The 16,029-nt window shown below is 32.8% G+C and overlaps 1 protein-coding gene across 1 annotated transcript in view; it reads left to right on the forward strand.

Moving 5' to 3' along the window:
- Window positions 1-9,897, forward strand: part of LOC106682830 (larval cuticle protein A2B) — an 11,405-nt gene extending 1,508 nt beyond the window's left edge. The window contains exon 2 of the mRNA XM_014423898.2: window positions 9,302-9,897. Within this exon, the coding sequence (XP_014279384.1) occupies window positions 9,302-9,799 (498 nt within the window). The 3' untranslated portion in view covers window positions 9,800-9,897. The remainder of the gene's footprint in view (window positions 1-9,301) is intronic.
- The last annotated feature ends 6,132 nt before the right edge of the window (window positions 9,898-16,029 follow it).

The following is a 16,029-nucleotide window of genomic DNA, read 5'->3' on the forward strand; positions in this document are numbered from 1 at the left end:
ATAAATAGTATAAAAGCTAAAGCGTAAATTTGGTTCAAGCATAGGCAAGTCCGTCTTAAATAGAGTTGGAGATCCGACCACTTTAAAATTAGGGGCACTTCTGTATGATGTACTTCAAATTATTTTATGAACATTTTGGGTTATCAACAAGGGCTTATCCCAGATTAAAACAAGGGGGGCAAGCAATGGCCGTTTAAGTTGTGACATTTCAGGACGGAAAATAAAATACGAATGAAACAAAAATGTTATAAAATATAAATATAATCTTTTTATAAAGCAATTCTTTATTAGGATCATAAATATTGGCTTGAAAAAAAAAATTAATTTTTTTTCTTGGGGGGGAGCAACTGCCCCCTATGCTCCTGGCTGGGTACGCCCATGATTATCAATAGTATTACATAACATACAAGTTAAAATAATTATTTATTCAATATTTTAATTGTGAAAAACTTTTTAAAAAAATGTTTCAAACATTTACAAAAATTTGGAAAAAATATCTTGTCCACTCAGCCGAAATTTTTTATTGCTTCCAATGTTAAAATTGTTAACTACTTCTCCGCTGATATTCGCTCTATTAGGATTTATTTTATTTTATCAGATTTGTAGGACAATTTATTTACCTTTCAAACCAGGGTCCATACAGTATAAATATGAATGGTTTATTCATTCTTATTTTTTTACTTTTATTTACCTATATATTAAATACATGGTTAGAAAAAGTATTACAGCAGTAAAAACTTTAGATTTTTCAATGAAAATACACTTTTTATGGTCCTCCGAGTCCAAACAACTAAATGACGCATGTTTGTGCAGGTACACTCCATCTCAAAACCAAAACGTTGTTCGAAACCGAAATTAAGTATTATAAAGGTTGGGATGTGATAAGGTTTTCGCTAAAATTTACTTATTGTATTACCATAAAATTAAAATAAAAAATCGACCGTACACCGACCGCGTACATCCGCTTTTCTCTAAAATTACGAGGCCGATATTTTTCATCATCCCATGATTATCCTCAAAACTCAGAAGGAATTTTGAAATGAAATGTAATTTGCTCCAAAAAAAGATCATCGAAATCGGACTATTATTAGCAAAGATGTGGTCATTTGAATTTTGAAATTTTTAATTGATAAAAATTTCGATTTTATTATAATTTTTAAATCTAATATTGTTATTGTCTCTTAATTTTAACAGAGTCGACAACAAAAAGTACCTTATCGAATGGGTACCTTCTGAGCGTAATTAATCAAAGAAACGACATAACAACCACAAGAATACTTAAGTTTAGTAGTTGTCTTGAATGGTACTTTAAAAATTGAAACGATGGCATTAATCATTCCATGAATTTACCTTCACTTGAAAATCGTTTTTATTTTCTGTTTTTCTTAAAGTTTTATACTTCATTATGTTTTTTTATAATAATGCCATAATTTATCATAGAGAGCAACATAATACTGTTGGTAAGAATAAGTTAAGTAAGACACTTTTTTTTTTTTTTTTTTAAAGCGTCCAGTTTAAATTAAATTAAACTTTCAACTAGGGACGTTTTGCATTCTAGCAGGAGGAGGTAGTTTCGTCTGAGGGAGTTGAGGCGTAGGTCTTAGCAATGTCGAAACTGCAGTGGCGCCGGTTCGAATCCGGTCTGGGGGAGGGTTTGAATTTTATTTCTGTCGCTGTCTCATGAAATGGAAATTTCCCCTCCTCCACCTTGGTTAGAATAGGGCGGTACACATATAGAACCCTCATTCCCCTCCCCAGAAATGACCAGAAAGGGAGTCATAAAAAAAAAAAAAACTATGGGATATAATCGATCCAACTGTTAATTCGATTTCGATAAATTTTTCAGGGGGGTTAGTTTATAGTTTATAGTTATTAGGTTCCCTTGCCTCTTACTTCCCCGTTAGTCTTTCTTACAGAAAAGAGATCAGAGAAGAAGGCAGACTTTTTTTGTTTAGCTTTGTAAATATTTTAATTAATTATCTATCAATCAATGAGCATCTGGAATGTTCATGACGTTGTAAAGTAACTTTAATTTATTTTTTTCTCTCAAATTCCACTTTTTAATATTTTCTGTCACCTACCATAACTTAACAATTCGATCTTCTATAATATTCTATAACGAATTATAGACTTCTAGAAAATTATTCTGCTTCAGCAATTTTTTAAGAACTAAAATGAAAGCTTATTAGCTTGCTTCTAATCCATTCTACATGTCTGTTTCCATAGTAAGAGGAAAATACTATGATGAGCTGTACCATAGAAAGTAATGGAAGAGAACTATGCTGACCATTAACCACGGGACGGTCCCTTCACGTCCCATTAATCCTATGGAGTACCCTTAGGTTATAGCTTGACTATACCACCTTAGCTGGACTCATATCAAAACCTTACAAAGGGAGAAGACTCAGTGAAGTATATATATAATACATTTCATGTATTATATATGTACGAATCACTAATTATATACATTTTTTAAAATAAATAAATAGAAAGTAATGATGGTACAGGGCTTACTTTGGTTTTAAATTGTAACGAATATTATTGAATTAAAATTTTAAAAAACTCATTACAAAAGACTGATCTACATGACAATAATAAGGCCCATCTGGACATACGGAGTTGAGCTTTGGGGCTCCACTAAACCTTCGAATTCCTCTCGTATCCAATCTTTACAATCCAAAATCCTTCGTAAAATCCTCAATGCTCCTTATTTTGTTACTAATAAAACCATCCATAAAGACCTAAATGTTCCTTATGTAACCGATCTAGCCCGAACCCGATATTATTCCTTCCATAATAAACTCCCTAACCACCCAAACCCACTCGTTTCTAACCTTGCTTCCTCTTCCATTCCTGGCAATCCTCCAAGGCGCCTGAAAAGAAGATGGCCTCGTGACCTTATATTGTAAACTGTTTTTAGAGTTCTACTACTGGGTAGTTTCTCTACATCCTGTATCATACCATTATGTAATTATGATCAAATTTACTGGTTGTATTTTTTTATACAGTTGTAAATATCAACAAAAAAATAAAAAAAAAATTTTTAAAAAGTCCACCAAGTATGTACATATATATACACAATGTATAGCTTTCTCACTAATTGAATCTTTATTATTATATTTTATTTTATCACTATATTTTCTGTTCTGGACATCGTCCTTCTCCGTGATGTTGCGTCCCTTCATATTTCAAGTACAAAAAATATTATTAAAAAACAACAACGTATTATTTCAAATCGTGACAATATACTTGATAATTATAATGGATATAGGTATTCAATTATTTGCGAGAATCGTTTCTTTAAAAAAAATCGACAATTACACTTGCTTTCACTTACCACTCTACTTTGAATTGAACATTTTTTTTCGTTCCAGAATAGATAAGATGTTTTTATAAATAAATATATTCTCTTGAAATTTAAAAAAAAAATATATTGTTAATAAATTCTATAAGATTAATTCACCTTCACATCACAAAACAGGCTGTTATTTCACCCCAATTTTCGATTACTTTAGTGTAAATTATGTATACTTTTGATAAAATATGCACTGAAAAATCAAGAGTTAATTTAGTAAATTTACTTACTACTGGTCTTTCAGTACATTTTTTTATGAAATGTTACTTTTTAAAAAGCTATATCTCGAATACTATTGAACGTAAATAGCTCTATTAGGACTCATAATTTTGCAAATTTACTCTACTTTAAATGATGTTCTCTTAGGTTTGTTTGTGTTGTTGGTTGTTTTAAAGATATAGAGTTCCGAATGAAATTATTTTTAAACGTTTTGTAGCCGCCCCCATTTTTTATTCCTTCTAACTACACAGACTAATTAGTCGTTACTAGTTTGCATTAAAGTAAGAAAACTTTGAGGTGAAATAACTGTCTTTTTCAATGAAAAATCAAGAGTTAGTGAATTTATTTTAAGAAACCTTTATCTCAAAAACCATTCGATGTAGATATGTCTATTAGCATTCCAGGTAAAGCTAGTTTAATGCACTATACAGTAATATGATGTTTATCTTCGTAGGAGTAGTTATCATATTTGATAAAAAAAAAAATTTTTTTTTATTTATTTAATGTAATTTACAACTGTACAAAATAATACAATAAGTAAATATGTTGTATGTCTCATACACACTTGAAAATCTTGGGAAGGAACCACCCATCGGTGGTACTTCAAACATTAATTTAAATTAGAAGGTCCCGTGGCTATCTTCTTTTCAGACGTCTCGGTGGATTATCAGGGATTGTTAAGGAAGAAAGATTAAGAACTAATGGGTTAGGATGGTTAAGGAGTTTGGAATGATTTAATTTTATTGCTAATAGACATCTGTACGTGTAATGGTTCCTGACAAATAGAATTCCCAAAATAAATTCACTAACTTTGATTTTTCATTAAATGTTTTAAAAACTATCAATTTAAGATATGGAGCTCCGAATGAAAAAATTCAATTTTATAAATTGTTTTGCAACAAGCCATTTTTTATTCTCCCTATCTATACTTGGCAGACTTGTCAATTTAGAATAGTAATTATACATAGTTTTCATTAAAGTAATAGAAAATTGGTGTCAAATAAATGACTTTTTCTCCTCTTGGTCCTTGTACTATATAGTTTATAAGTCATTAAGTTGCAATAAAATAAGAGATTTATAATAACATCCAGCTTTATAATAACAAAATTCAGGCCGAAGCAATTTTTGTGTTCATGTAATGTAGAAGAATAATTGTGAGTCCTTGCAGGTAGTAGCAAAGGATGCTTTTGTAGGCCGAAACGTAGTGAAATAATTAATAAATTTGTTGTGAAGAATTAGCAGTTCATATTAACTTATTATTATTACTATATTACTAATTTATAGATTTTTTCAGAGTTTTTAACCATTTAATAATTTTTCTAGTTACAAAATTTTAACATTGGCAAAAGTATGCTATTTAAATATTAAAATATTCCTGCCAAACTATTCCAATGCGGATAAGGCCACTTAATTGTAATTTCTGAGTTTAATCAAAATCGTTAGACATCGAAAATCGAGAAAAATAAACGAAAAATCGATATTTAAGAAGGTACTTTTGTTCCGTCAATATACTTGACCGAGAAAGTTGCTGTAACATCCTACGAAAATTATTCTCTTTTTTTTGTTTATATAATGACATTTATAACTGTATTTACATAAAAATACATACTCCAAATATGCAAAATACATACTACATACTAGTAAATTTGATGTAGGATCATATTGGTATGATACAGAGATGAAGAGAAACTACCCATTAGTAGAATAATAATAGCATTTTACATTAGACGGTCTCGAAGCCATCTTCTTTTTAGGCTCCACGGAGGATTGTCAGGAACGGAAGAGGAAGCAAGGCTAGAAACTAGTGGTTTTGAGTGGTTAGGGAGTTTATTATGGAAGGATTGAGATCTGCTTCGGTCTAGATCGGTTGCATTTTTTACATTAAAGTCTGTATGGATGATTTTATTTGAGACAAAGTAAGGAGCATTGAGGATTTTACGAAGGATTTTAGTTATAAGGATCGGATAGAAGAGGAATTCAAAAGGTATCTTCCTTAAATATTAATTTCCGTTTCGCACGACTCAAGCAAACAGTATCCCTTTATATTTCATATGAAAAATATCAAGAACAACTTTTCAGAAACCTATTTCGCTGCTCAAAGAATAAAGCGCAGACTATAGGACAGAATCGTAAACATTCTATAAGTCAATGACATCAATAAAAAAAAGAGAGAAGTTGAACGAGAAGAATTGAAGGAGACCTGCTAACCTTGCCCGGAATGTAAACAACTTTATCCTTGCTCCTGCGTTATGCAATCTTTTTATAGATATACTCGGCTTTTGTCTTTTACTTATTTATTAAAATCTGCATATTACCGTATTCCCCCACTTTTTTTATTTAATACCAGATCACCCTGGTGGACTTTACATGACTAATATAACGGTTACATCTCTTTTCTTTTTTTTTAACAATTGATTATGGGGGGGAGGGGCAAAAGACACCCATAACTATTTACAAAAAGATAAAATAAGTAGATAAAAATAATAATTCTTAAGAAGAGAGAAAAATAAAAGTTAGTAACAAAAACAACAAAAGAGGAAGAGAAAAAAAATCGTAGTAATGTCTTTTTTTTTATTTATTTAATGTAATTTACAACTGTTCAAAATAATTCAATAAGTAAATATGTTGTATGTTTCATATACACTTTAAAATCTTGGGAAGGAACCACCCATCGGCGGTACTTCAAACATTAATTTAAATGAGAAGGTCCCGTGGCCATCTTCTTTTCAGACGCCTAGGAGGATTATCAGGGATTGTTAAGGATGAAAGATTAAGAATTAATGGGTTAGGATGGTTAAGGAGTTTGGAATGAAAAGACGCATATCTGTTTTGGGCCAATTCTGCAACGAATGGGATGTTAAGGTCTTTGTGAATGAGTTTATTTGTAACGTAATAAGGAGTATCCAGGATTTTACGTAGGATTTTGGATTGTAACCATTGGATGCGGCAAGAATTTGATGGTTTGGTGGAGCCCCAGAGTTCAATTCCATATGTTCAAATTGGTCTGATTATCTTAGTATACACTAACTTTTTGTAGTGAATGGAGTTCAGAGCGTTTGTCAAGTAGGTGTTGTAGCAATCGGAATCTAGGAGCAGTTTCTTGTAGTAATGTCATTAATAGAAGTTATAACAGGATGTCCTACAGCAGCCTGAGCTTCAGTCTTCGGGATGAGGTTGGATATCCCAAATTATATGTTAGTTATAACTACTAATCGTAAAAAGAAAAAATAATAATAATAAAGAATAAATCGCTCCTTAGGCGTCAAGCTATTTTTTCCATGAAAATATCAAAAACCCCGAAACCATGACTCCAATATGCCCACGATATAACAACACTATACCCCTATCTAAACAATTATTGAACAATGACCACTGGCGAAAACCTTTACATTTAGATAACAGCAAACCTAGGGGTGTTACCCACTCACCTCTGGAGTTATCGTAATATTAAGTGAACAATAAAAAAAAAAAAAGTAAATTAACAAGTTGAAGGAGTGTATATGCATAAGAAAGAACAGCAGAACTATATGTAGCTAAGTTTAATTATAAAAAGAACAAAGAAAAAAAACAATTTTTATCAATTAATAAAACAAACAAAACGTATAGGTTGACTTAACCTTAACATAAATGACCTAGCATAACCTTATTAACTAAATTTACATTATTATACAACAGAGGAATATAAAATTAAAATTAAATAAAGTTTAGTTCGAACCTCACGTAGTCCTTGGGTGTACTCCTGGCAGAACACTAGGTTGTCCGATATCTTCTTTACGGCCACCGTCTCACCTTCTCTAGAAGAATGAAGATGACCTCTGCCTCCACTGTCCTATCCAGGACGTGCTGAAGAAAATTAGCCACGCATTGCACTATATCCACACTTCTAGTGTTAATGACCGCCCATTGAAGTAGAACACCATCATTTAGAAAAATAAAACATTAACGGTAACATTTCTCATAGTTGATATTTCGATACACACAGTAAAGACACAAATTAAAAAAATAAAATAAAATAAATATAATAGTAAAAACACAGGGGCTGATAAACAATCACCACTTCATATTGAACAATCGAAACAGTCACCTCAAAACCAAGCCCCAGTGTACCATCATATCACCAGTGTTTTTTTTTGTTTCATCATGACATCATTAACACCCCTTGTCTCCGCTTTTTTTTTTTTTTTTTTTTTCGCACCCTCCGTTAATAAGGAAAAGGAAAGTAGGGTACATGCAAAAATGTTTAGGTTGATGTTATGCATCCTTTTACTACCAGGGGTATTATAAGGTATTGAGTTGTCTCCGCAGATATCACAAGTGTTTTTATTTCACCATGATAACCGTAACACCCCTTATCTACGCAGATATCGCCAGTGTTTTTGTTTCACCATGACAACGGTACCACCCCTTGTCTCCGCAGATATCACAAGTGTTTTTATTTCACCATGACAACGGTACCACCCCTTGTCTCCGCAGATATCACATTTTTTTTATTTCACCATGATAACCGTAACACCCCTTATCTACGCAGATATCGCCAGTGTTTTTGTTTCATGACAACGGTACCACCCCTTGTCTCCGCAGATATCACATTTTTTTTATTTCGTAACACCCCTTATCTACGCAGATATCGCCAGTGTTTTTGTTTCATCATGATAACCGTAACACCCCTTATCTACGCAGATATCGCCAGTGTTTTTAATTCACCATGTCAACCGTAACAATAGCTTCCTTACTATTTCCATTTTCTTTCATTTTATCACTATATTTTCTTTTCCGGAAGTTTGGATATACTTCTTCATTATTTTGATCAATCGTCTTATTCTGTAGGTACAAAAAAAATATTAAAAAGCAACAACGTATTTTTTTTCAAAACTTCACAATACACTTGATAATTATAATGGATACTGGTGTTCAATTATTTACGAGAATCATATCTTAAACAAAAAGTGCACTATCATTCAACTCTCACTTAACCTATTTTTTTAGAAACAGATTTTTATTATATCTTCTATAATATATTTAATACAACTCACTACCATGGCTGCATTTTTGAAAATGCACTTACAGCTTTCATGTCATGCAAGCTCCGGTAATCTCCTTGAAAAAGCATCTCCTCAGCGAAGCTGTTGAACAAATGCTCTCTTGGAGTCAATTCCCAATTATAAGGAAGGTGTGTAATAGTATTACATACTAAATGATAAATAAGATTAATTCATACAGACAAACGAAAAAAGGCTTCAATTAGTTTTGATTAGCTAGATCTGTTTTATTGATAATGGTGGCGAGTTTCCGTGAAGTTAAGTGATCTTGTAAGAAAAAAATATGAAACAATTCCCGTGTGAATTCATAATTTTGTTTAATCGTTAGAGGCCCCATTTCTCTGACCTCTCCTCCCCTTGCCGGGGAACGAATTCCAGCTCTACTCATCAAGTAAAATATGAATTTTTCTCTTAAAAGATCTAGAGCTGCTATAAGGGCCGTTAGTAGGCACTAATATTTGGCACTTTCGTGGTAAACGAATTCGTGACCTTACTTTTTGAACTACCTTCACATAAATTCGTAGAGATAAAAATATTTTTATGCTTTTTAAGCATCGAATTGTGGAGTTCTGAATCAAACCATATTTGAGTTTATTGTATGCTTTTGTTATATATTAAGTGACAGAATATTTGTAATAACAGTGTACTCATTATTTCATCATGTATTAAACTATGAATCTTGTTGCAGCTCTGTATCCTCGCCACCATCTTGGCAGCCGCCCAGGCCGGAGTTATCGGCCCCCTAGCCCCCAGGGCCTACGCCGCCCCCGCCTACGCCGCCCCCGCCTACGCTGCCCCCGCTTACGCCGCATCTCCTTACGCCTACGCCGCTAAGGTCGGCGCTCCTGTCGCAGTCGCTGCTCCACTCGCTGCTAAGGCTGCAGTCGTCGACGAGTACGACCCCAACCCACAGTACTCTTACGCTTATGACGTCCAGGATGCCCTCACTGGAGACTCCAAGAGCCAGCACGAGGCCCGCAGCGGCGACGTCGTCCAAGGTAGCTACTCCCTGACAGAACCCGACGGCTCCCGCAGGACCGTGGAGTACACCGCTGACCCAGTGAACGGATTCAACGCCGTCGTCCACAAGGAGCCTCTCGTTGCCGCCAAAGCAGTCGCCGCCGCCCCCTTGGCCTACGCAGCCCCACACGCTTACGCCGCTCCAGTTGCCAAGGTCTACCACTAAGCTGTGTCAAATTTTGTAAATACTCGCCTCACTGTACCTCGCCTGATAATTTTAGTATTTAAGTTTTAATATTTAAATAAATCAATTTTGATTTCGTACATTGTCTACAATTTATTACAATTCCTGATATCATAAAACATCTAAAACATAGAATCCAGAATAACTCCAAATTTTTGTAGATATATACATTGAGTCTATGTCAAGTCCTCAGACTAAAAAATGAAGATATATATTTAAAAGAACACAAAACAGTAGGTAAGTACTGCTACAGATAACAGAAGACAGGAAGTGTTTTTTACAAAAGATGACCAACTAAAATCTAAAACCTGTCAGTCATTAATTATCAGACATCTAATAGAGGGAGTGCACATCACTATATCATGCATTTTCAATGCAAATGAGACAATACTATAGTACAGAAGTAGCACTAAAAGACTCGCAAGAGGATTCTCAATGCATAAAACATCATCATAAAAATATACTTACTATCATAAAACAATTACAAACAAAAAATATTTCTCTGTACGGTTTATACAACTGATATCCCAACCCATCATAACACAGTCCCAACAATATATGGTGCTGACACATGTGTATTAATAATTTCTATTCTTCACAATTTTTGTATTCTACTGCCATTTATAGTACACTAGCTAACCCGACTATTGCTATATTTCAGAATGTATATGGATTTAATGAACACAATTATAGTCTGATATAAATTATTGTATTTAGTTAAACTTAAACTTTTATGTATACTTTAATATTATGATTTGGTATAATAAATTAAACCAATATATGCCATTAAACACGAAACATATATTTGTGCTTGTCAGGCTGACCCGTCAAAGTGTGGTGAAAGAGTTTTAGGAGTGAAACAGAGTTTATATTTCTTTTTAGCACCTACAAATATGATTTACTTTAAAAAAAAAAAAATAAAAGAATTGTTGACCTATTTTAACCTAAGCCACATTATGATTTTTTTTTTTTTAATTTTTGTAAATATAATATTATTTAATGGAATCAGTGATATTTTTCTTAATCTTTGGAAAGAGGCGTACCGATCAGTGTACAATAAGCATGAAAAAACGTATACTATCTGAGTTATGCACCAAAAACTTATAATTTTGTAAAAACGTATAACTTTTTTTTCTACCTCTGTATTTGAGGTTGAAGTTCTATTAATGGGTATATTGATATATATATTTTTATTTTATACAGTTGTAAATAACAATAAATTAATTATTAAAAAAAAATGAATTCGATGATTTTAGTACGTTTAAACCTTCCAATGGTGACAGAGTATATTATGATAAAAAAACAGCATGTAAATTGGTCAAGTTATTCAAAAGTTTATTGTGGACAAAGACTCGACCATTCCTTATTATATATATAAATATAATTATGTTTTAATAAAGACGATTGATATTTAATAAAACTATTTGTCTCAAACAAGATAATAAAAATATATGTAATGTATAAAAATATATATGTATGTTCAAAAAAGGAATAAATGTCGATATATCGATTAATATACAAACGTTATGTTTAGACCCATCAAATATACTCATCCTCGGATACATGGTTTAATTAAACTACACCAACCGCATAAAAATATGAGACCAATAATTGACAATATCAATGGTCCAATTGACAATTTATCGAAATTCTTAAAACCCACACTAATTGTTTGAACGCACAATATAATTTTGATCATAACTAGTTTTAACGTTAAAGATCTGTTTATAAACGTACCCATTGATTAATGCATATATGAGGTAGTTTGAAAAGTTCTCGGAATCACTACCAGATGTCAGTGCTAGAACAACGAGGTTCCCGCGCAATAATCACACATCCTTTGTGAGTGAACACGTGGCGTGAGTGGTAGTTGCGACTCTTTGTTGTTTTTTTATGCGTAGTGATTTGTGACAATGAAAAAAACTGAGATTCGAGCAGTGATTAAATACTTTGTAAACAAAGGTATGAAAGAAAAGGAAATTCATGTCGACTTTCAGAACATACTGGGGTACTCTGTTCCTTCATATTCAACTGTTGCCAAGTGGACCAGGGAGTTTAAATTTGGTCGGGAGAGCTTAGATGATGATCTGCCAAAAAGTGCTATGACCCCAGAATTTATCGCAAAAGTGCATCCCTGAAGTTGTAGGGATGTCATCTGAACAGGCATATCACATTTTAATCGAAGAATTGGGAATGAAAAAATTATCCGCAAGATGGGACTTGCTCAAATCAAAATCAATCTTGCGATGTAAAGGCAAGAAGGTTAAGGTGGGGGAATATTTGGTTCGAAGCAATCCATCAGGATAACGCCTCTACACAACAATGAATGCCAGTATAGTATAGCGAAGATGAAGTGGGAGGCCAAAAACCAGATGGATGATAGACAGAATTAACAAAGATGCGAAAGAGCTGCGTGTAGAAAACTGGAAAGGAGTTGCCCAAGAAAGGCAGGAGTTTCTGAGATTAGAGCCTTAACACATGGAGAAGAATTGGGAATGTCTGCCATTGTAATATAAACTTAAACAGAAGGCAACCAGTGATTGGCTCGTACTCTTCTCCAACTCCTCTGTCACGTCCCTAGAAGCCACATAAGGCGCGGTGTTTTTACTTCATTTTTTCTGCCAGCTTATCCCCTCACGTATAATGATACTTCTTCCTCCAAGATACAAAATACGTATTGCATACTTTTCATTTAATATCAGTTTTCGTTAGTGCACTAATAAATTTAGCAAAATAGTATTGTGAATTTATAAGTTTTTTCTAAAATAAATTACTCATAAATTTAGTTCTGGAATCAAGAGGTTTAAATACAAATTTTATTATACCCATTTGTTATAGAGGAGTGAAAGTATCGATGGGAAATAAGATCGACGTCCACGTACGGAATGGAGGGGCTCAAAAGTCTTCAATTTGTACAACGTCACCCTATATATGATTTATTTCCTCCACCAATTCGATGGTTCAGACAATTTTCACTCAAAAAAGCCAAATCTAAAAAATGCGACTCTTGCCTGAGAGTGTTTTGCAACGGACAGCTAAGGCGACAGGCAGGCAGCATACCAAGAGGGTCGTTATGTATTGGTGTTCCGTGGAATCCCTCGTTAAGTATTCTCCAACACAGAACGCCCTACTTTTACGCCCAAAACAAACAATAACTAACCCAGGACCAATCGATTTGCTATAAAATGCTCAACAATGGCCAAACTATCATTAATAAATGTTATTTATTTAACCAGTAAACTTTTTACCATTTGATGTAGTTTTAACTGAAAGGCTCATATATAGGTTAAGTGAAATTACAAAGGTATATTGATTTGATTATGTAGCCAAATCCCTTGCGAACAGACTTACAATGCACAATGTATAGTTACATATATACCAGTTGTTATTTTACAGGAAGAGTAAATTGAAAATCATCTATATAAAAACTAAAAATAACGATACGCCCTAATAATAAACCTCACTTTTAATAATATAAAAGAAACAAAAACTATTGAGAAAAATACAGAATATTAAAAAGGGATGAGAGAGAATTAGTTGGGACTAGTCAAATACATTTTTTTTTCCTTCTTCGACTCATCCTCGGCGAGAAATCCCAGCTTATGTATTGGGCTGTCTTAACTACATGTTCCTTGTCACCCACACGCCGGTACAATAATTCATATATTATGTATATGTATATTAGAAAATATTCGAACTACTGGAGAAGGAAAATGATACACTGGAGGAAGATAATCCGGGTGGCAGTCAATAAAGGTATCAAAATAGTAAAAGAAAACTATTTATTGTTAACCAATGTTTCCAATCTGTGTAGTACAAACACAACTCCAAAGTCAGAAAAAGATAACGCCAGAAATGAATTAATTTGCTAATTAATGGTTTGAATACTACTTTTGTTTTGGTTATTTTACTACTGAATAGTGGCAGTCCATAAAGATACAAAATAGTAGAAAAAACTGACCAACGTTTCGCCCCAATTCGCTGGGCTTTGTCAGGGCTAAATGAAAACAAGATACAAACATTGTAAGAAGTGACAGAAAATTAGAATACATATACTAAAAAAGTAAAATATATATATATATATATATAAAATAAAAAAAAAAAAAAAGCATAAGTTAGGTGTAAAGGAAACTAATTATTAATAAATACAGCCGAGTATGACAGAATCGCTACATTTTGCTACATACTTCACCTATCTCTTTTTCATTTACAGCTATTTTTTTGAAATATTCATTACTCCTACTAATAAGTATTGTTCTACTATTTATTACTCTAGTTTTTTTTATTTACAACTCAAATCAAATTTGGCTGTATTTATTAGTATTTATTATTAGTAGCTAGATGAGCCGACAATGCTTCGTCATTGCTATATTTAACGATGTATATATATTTAATGAACACAATTGATAGATTCTTATAAATTATTGTATTTAGTTAACATTAAACATTTATGTACACTTCATTATTATGATTTGGTAACCTACATTTGCAATATATATAATTCAAAAAGGTTATTGTGGACAAAGGTTCGACCATTCCTATTTAAGTATATAAATGAAGTGATAAAACGGTAACTATGATAACAGCTATTTTCGCTGTATAATCATTAATTTATTATTATTATTATTATTATTATTATGGCACTGCATTGGCTGCAAGAACCCTCCTCCACAACACCCAACCAATCTACACGGTCTCTTGCTTTCTCCTTCCATCTACCAACCTTCAAGACCTGCGAATCCTCATCCACATCGTCCATCCCTCTTATCCGGGAGCGTCCTCTTTTCCATTTTCCATCTGGTTTGCTATAAACCATCTTTTTGGGTATCTTTTCATCGGGCATCCTCTCAACGTGTCCTAACCATCTTAATCTTGCACTTTTAATTAACGCCACGATGTTGGTTTCCCCTTACAAATTTACCAGTTCCTCATACCTTCTTCTTCTCCAAACTCCATTTTCCGAGACTCCTCTCCGTATCCTTCTCAATACCTTTCTCTTCCAGGACTTGAGCATCTGTTCTGCTTTTCTTGTCAAGGGCCATATACACTCGTTAATACTGGTCTGATTTAGGTGATTTTTTTTTGTATTATTTAAGACAATTTGATTAAAGTAAACAAATTAGAATCGGAGATTTAAAATAAAACATATACATTTTTTTCTTTATTTGAAAACCAATTCCGGGCTTATAAGAGCTAATATTTCAGCAAATTTACTCTCTTTTAAATAATGTTCTTTTAGATTTTCTAGTGTTGTTGGTAGGTTTTCAAATATAGAGCTTTTAAGGTTTTGAAACAGCCGCCATTTTGTATTCTCCCTACTTATACTTGGCAGGCTCATCAATTTTGACTAGTAATTATACAGTTTTTATTAAAATTGGGGTATAATAACTGCCTTTTTTTCTTCCCGGCTCTTGTACTAAACGGTTCTATTGACGTAGGAATTTGATGAAATGAAGAGTAATTGTGAACGATTATATGAACAACTGTCACTGAAAGAAAAAAAAACTCCAAAACAATCAAGGTTAAAAATGTCCAATTTAATTTGCTTGAAGGTATTTAGCAGGTTGATACGACACTAAAAACAAATATGATTTGCTTATTCCTACATTAGGAAAACTTTGACATGAAACATTAGGAAAGTTTTGATATTTTCTAGTAATCGTGTTTTTTGACCGACTGCCTAATTTATTTATTTTTGGAAGTATAAAACTTATAGAGACCATTTGTCTAGAGTTGGCGAAGATTGCATCAGCAACTCCTCGAATGGGAGGTCTGACATTTGGCCAACTCTCCGATAGAGAACCCTCATTTACTAACCTTACACCTTCTCAATTTCGAAAATCATTGATACAAATTAGTTATATTCCCATATATTATAATACTGATCTGTTTTTTAGATCATACTTTCATCGTAATATTGACAGTTACAAATTATATTTGCTTGTAAATAATATTCGTAAGCCAACAATATTCTGTCCAGAAGCAAACCAATAATAACATTAATTATTTAAAATGGTAATAGAGCAGTAATAAACCATTCTGGGCAATTCCACATGACAGATATTTGTCGTGGAAGTAAAATCACAACAGAAAGAAAATATGGGAGTGACTACATGGTGATAGTAAATCTAACCTTTCCAACAGTCCAACTGGATGAATGAATGATAAAATCTTTTGATTAAATACACCTAATAATAAATACTATCAAAGAC

The sequence above is a fragment of the Halyomorpha halys genome, unplaced genomic scaffold, assembly GCF_000696795.3.
Source record: "Halyomorpha halys isolate HHAL.00 unplaced genomic scaffold, Hhal_1.1 Scaffold446.1, whole genome shotgun sequence".
Taxonomy (NCBI): domain Eukaryota; kingdom Metazoa; phylum Arthropoda; class Insecta; order Hemiptera; family Pentatomidae; genus Halyomorpha; species Halyomorpha halys.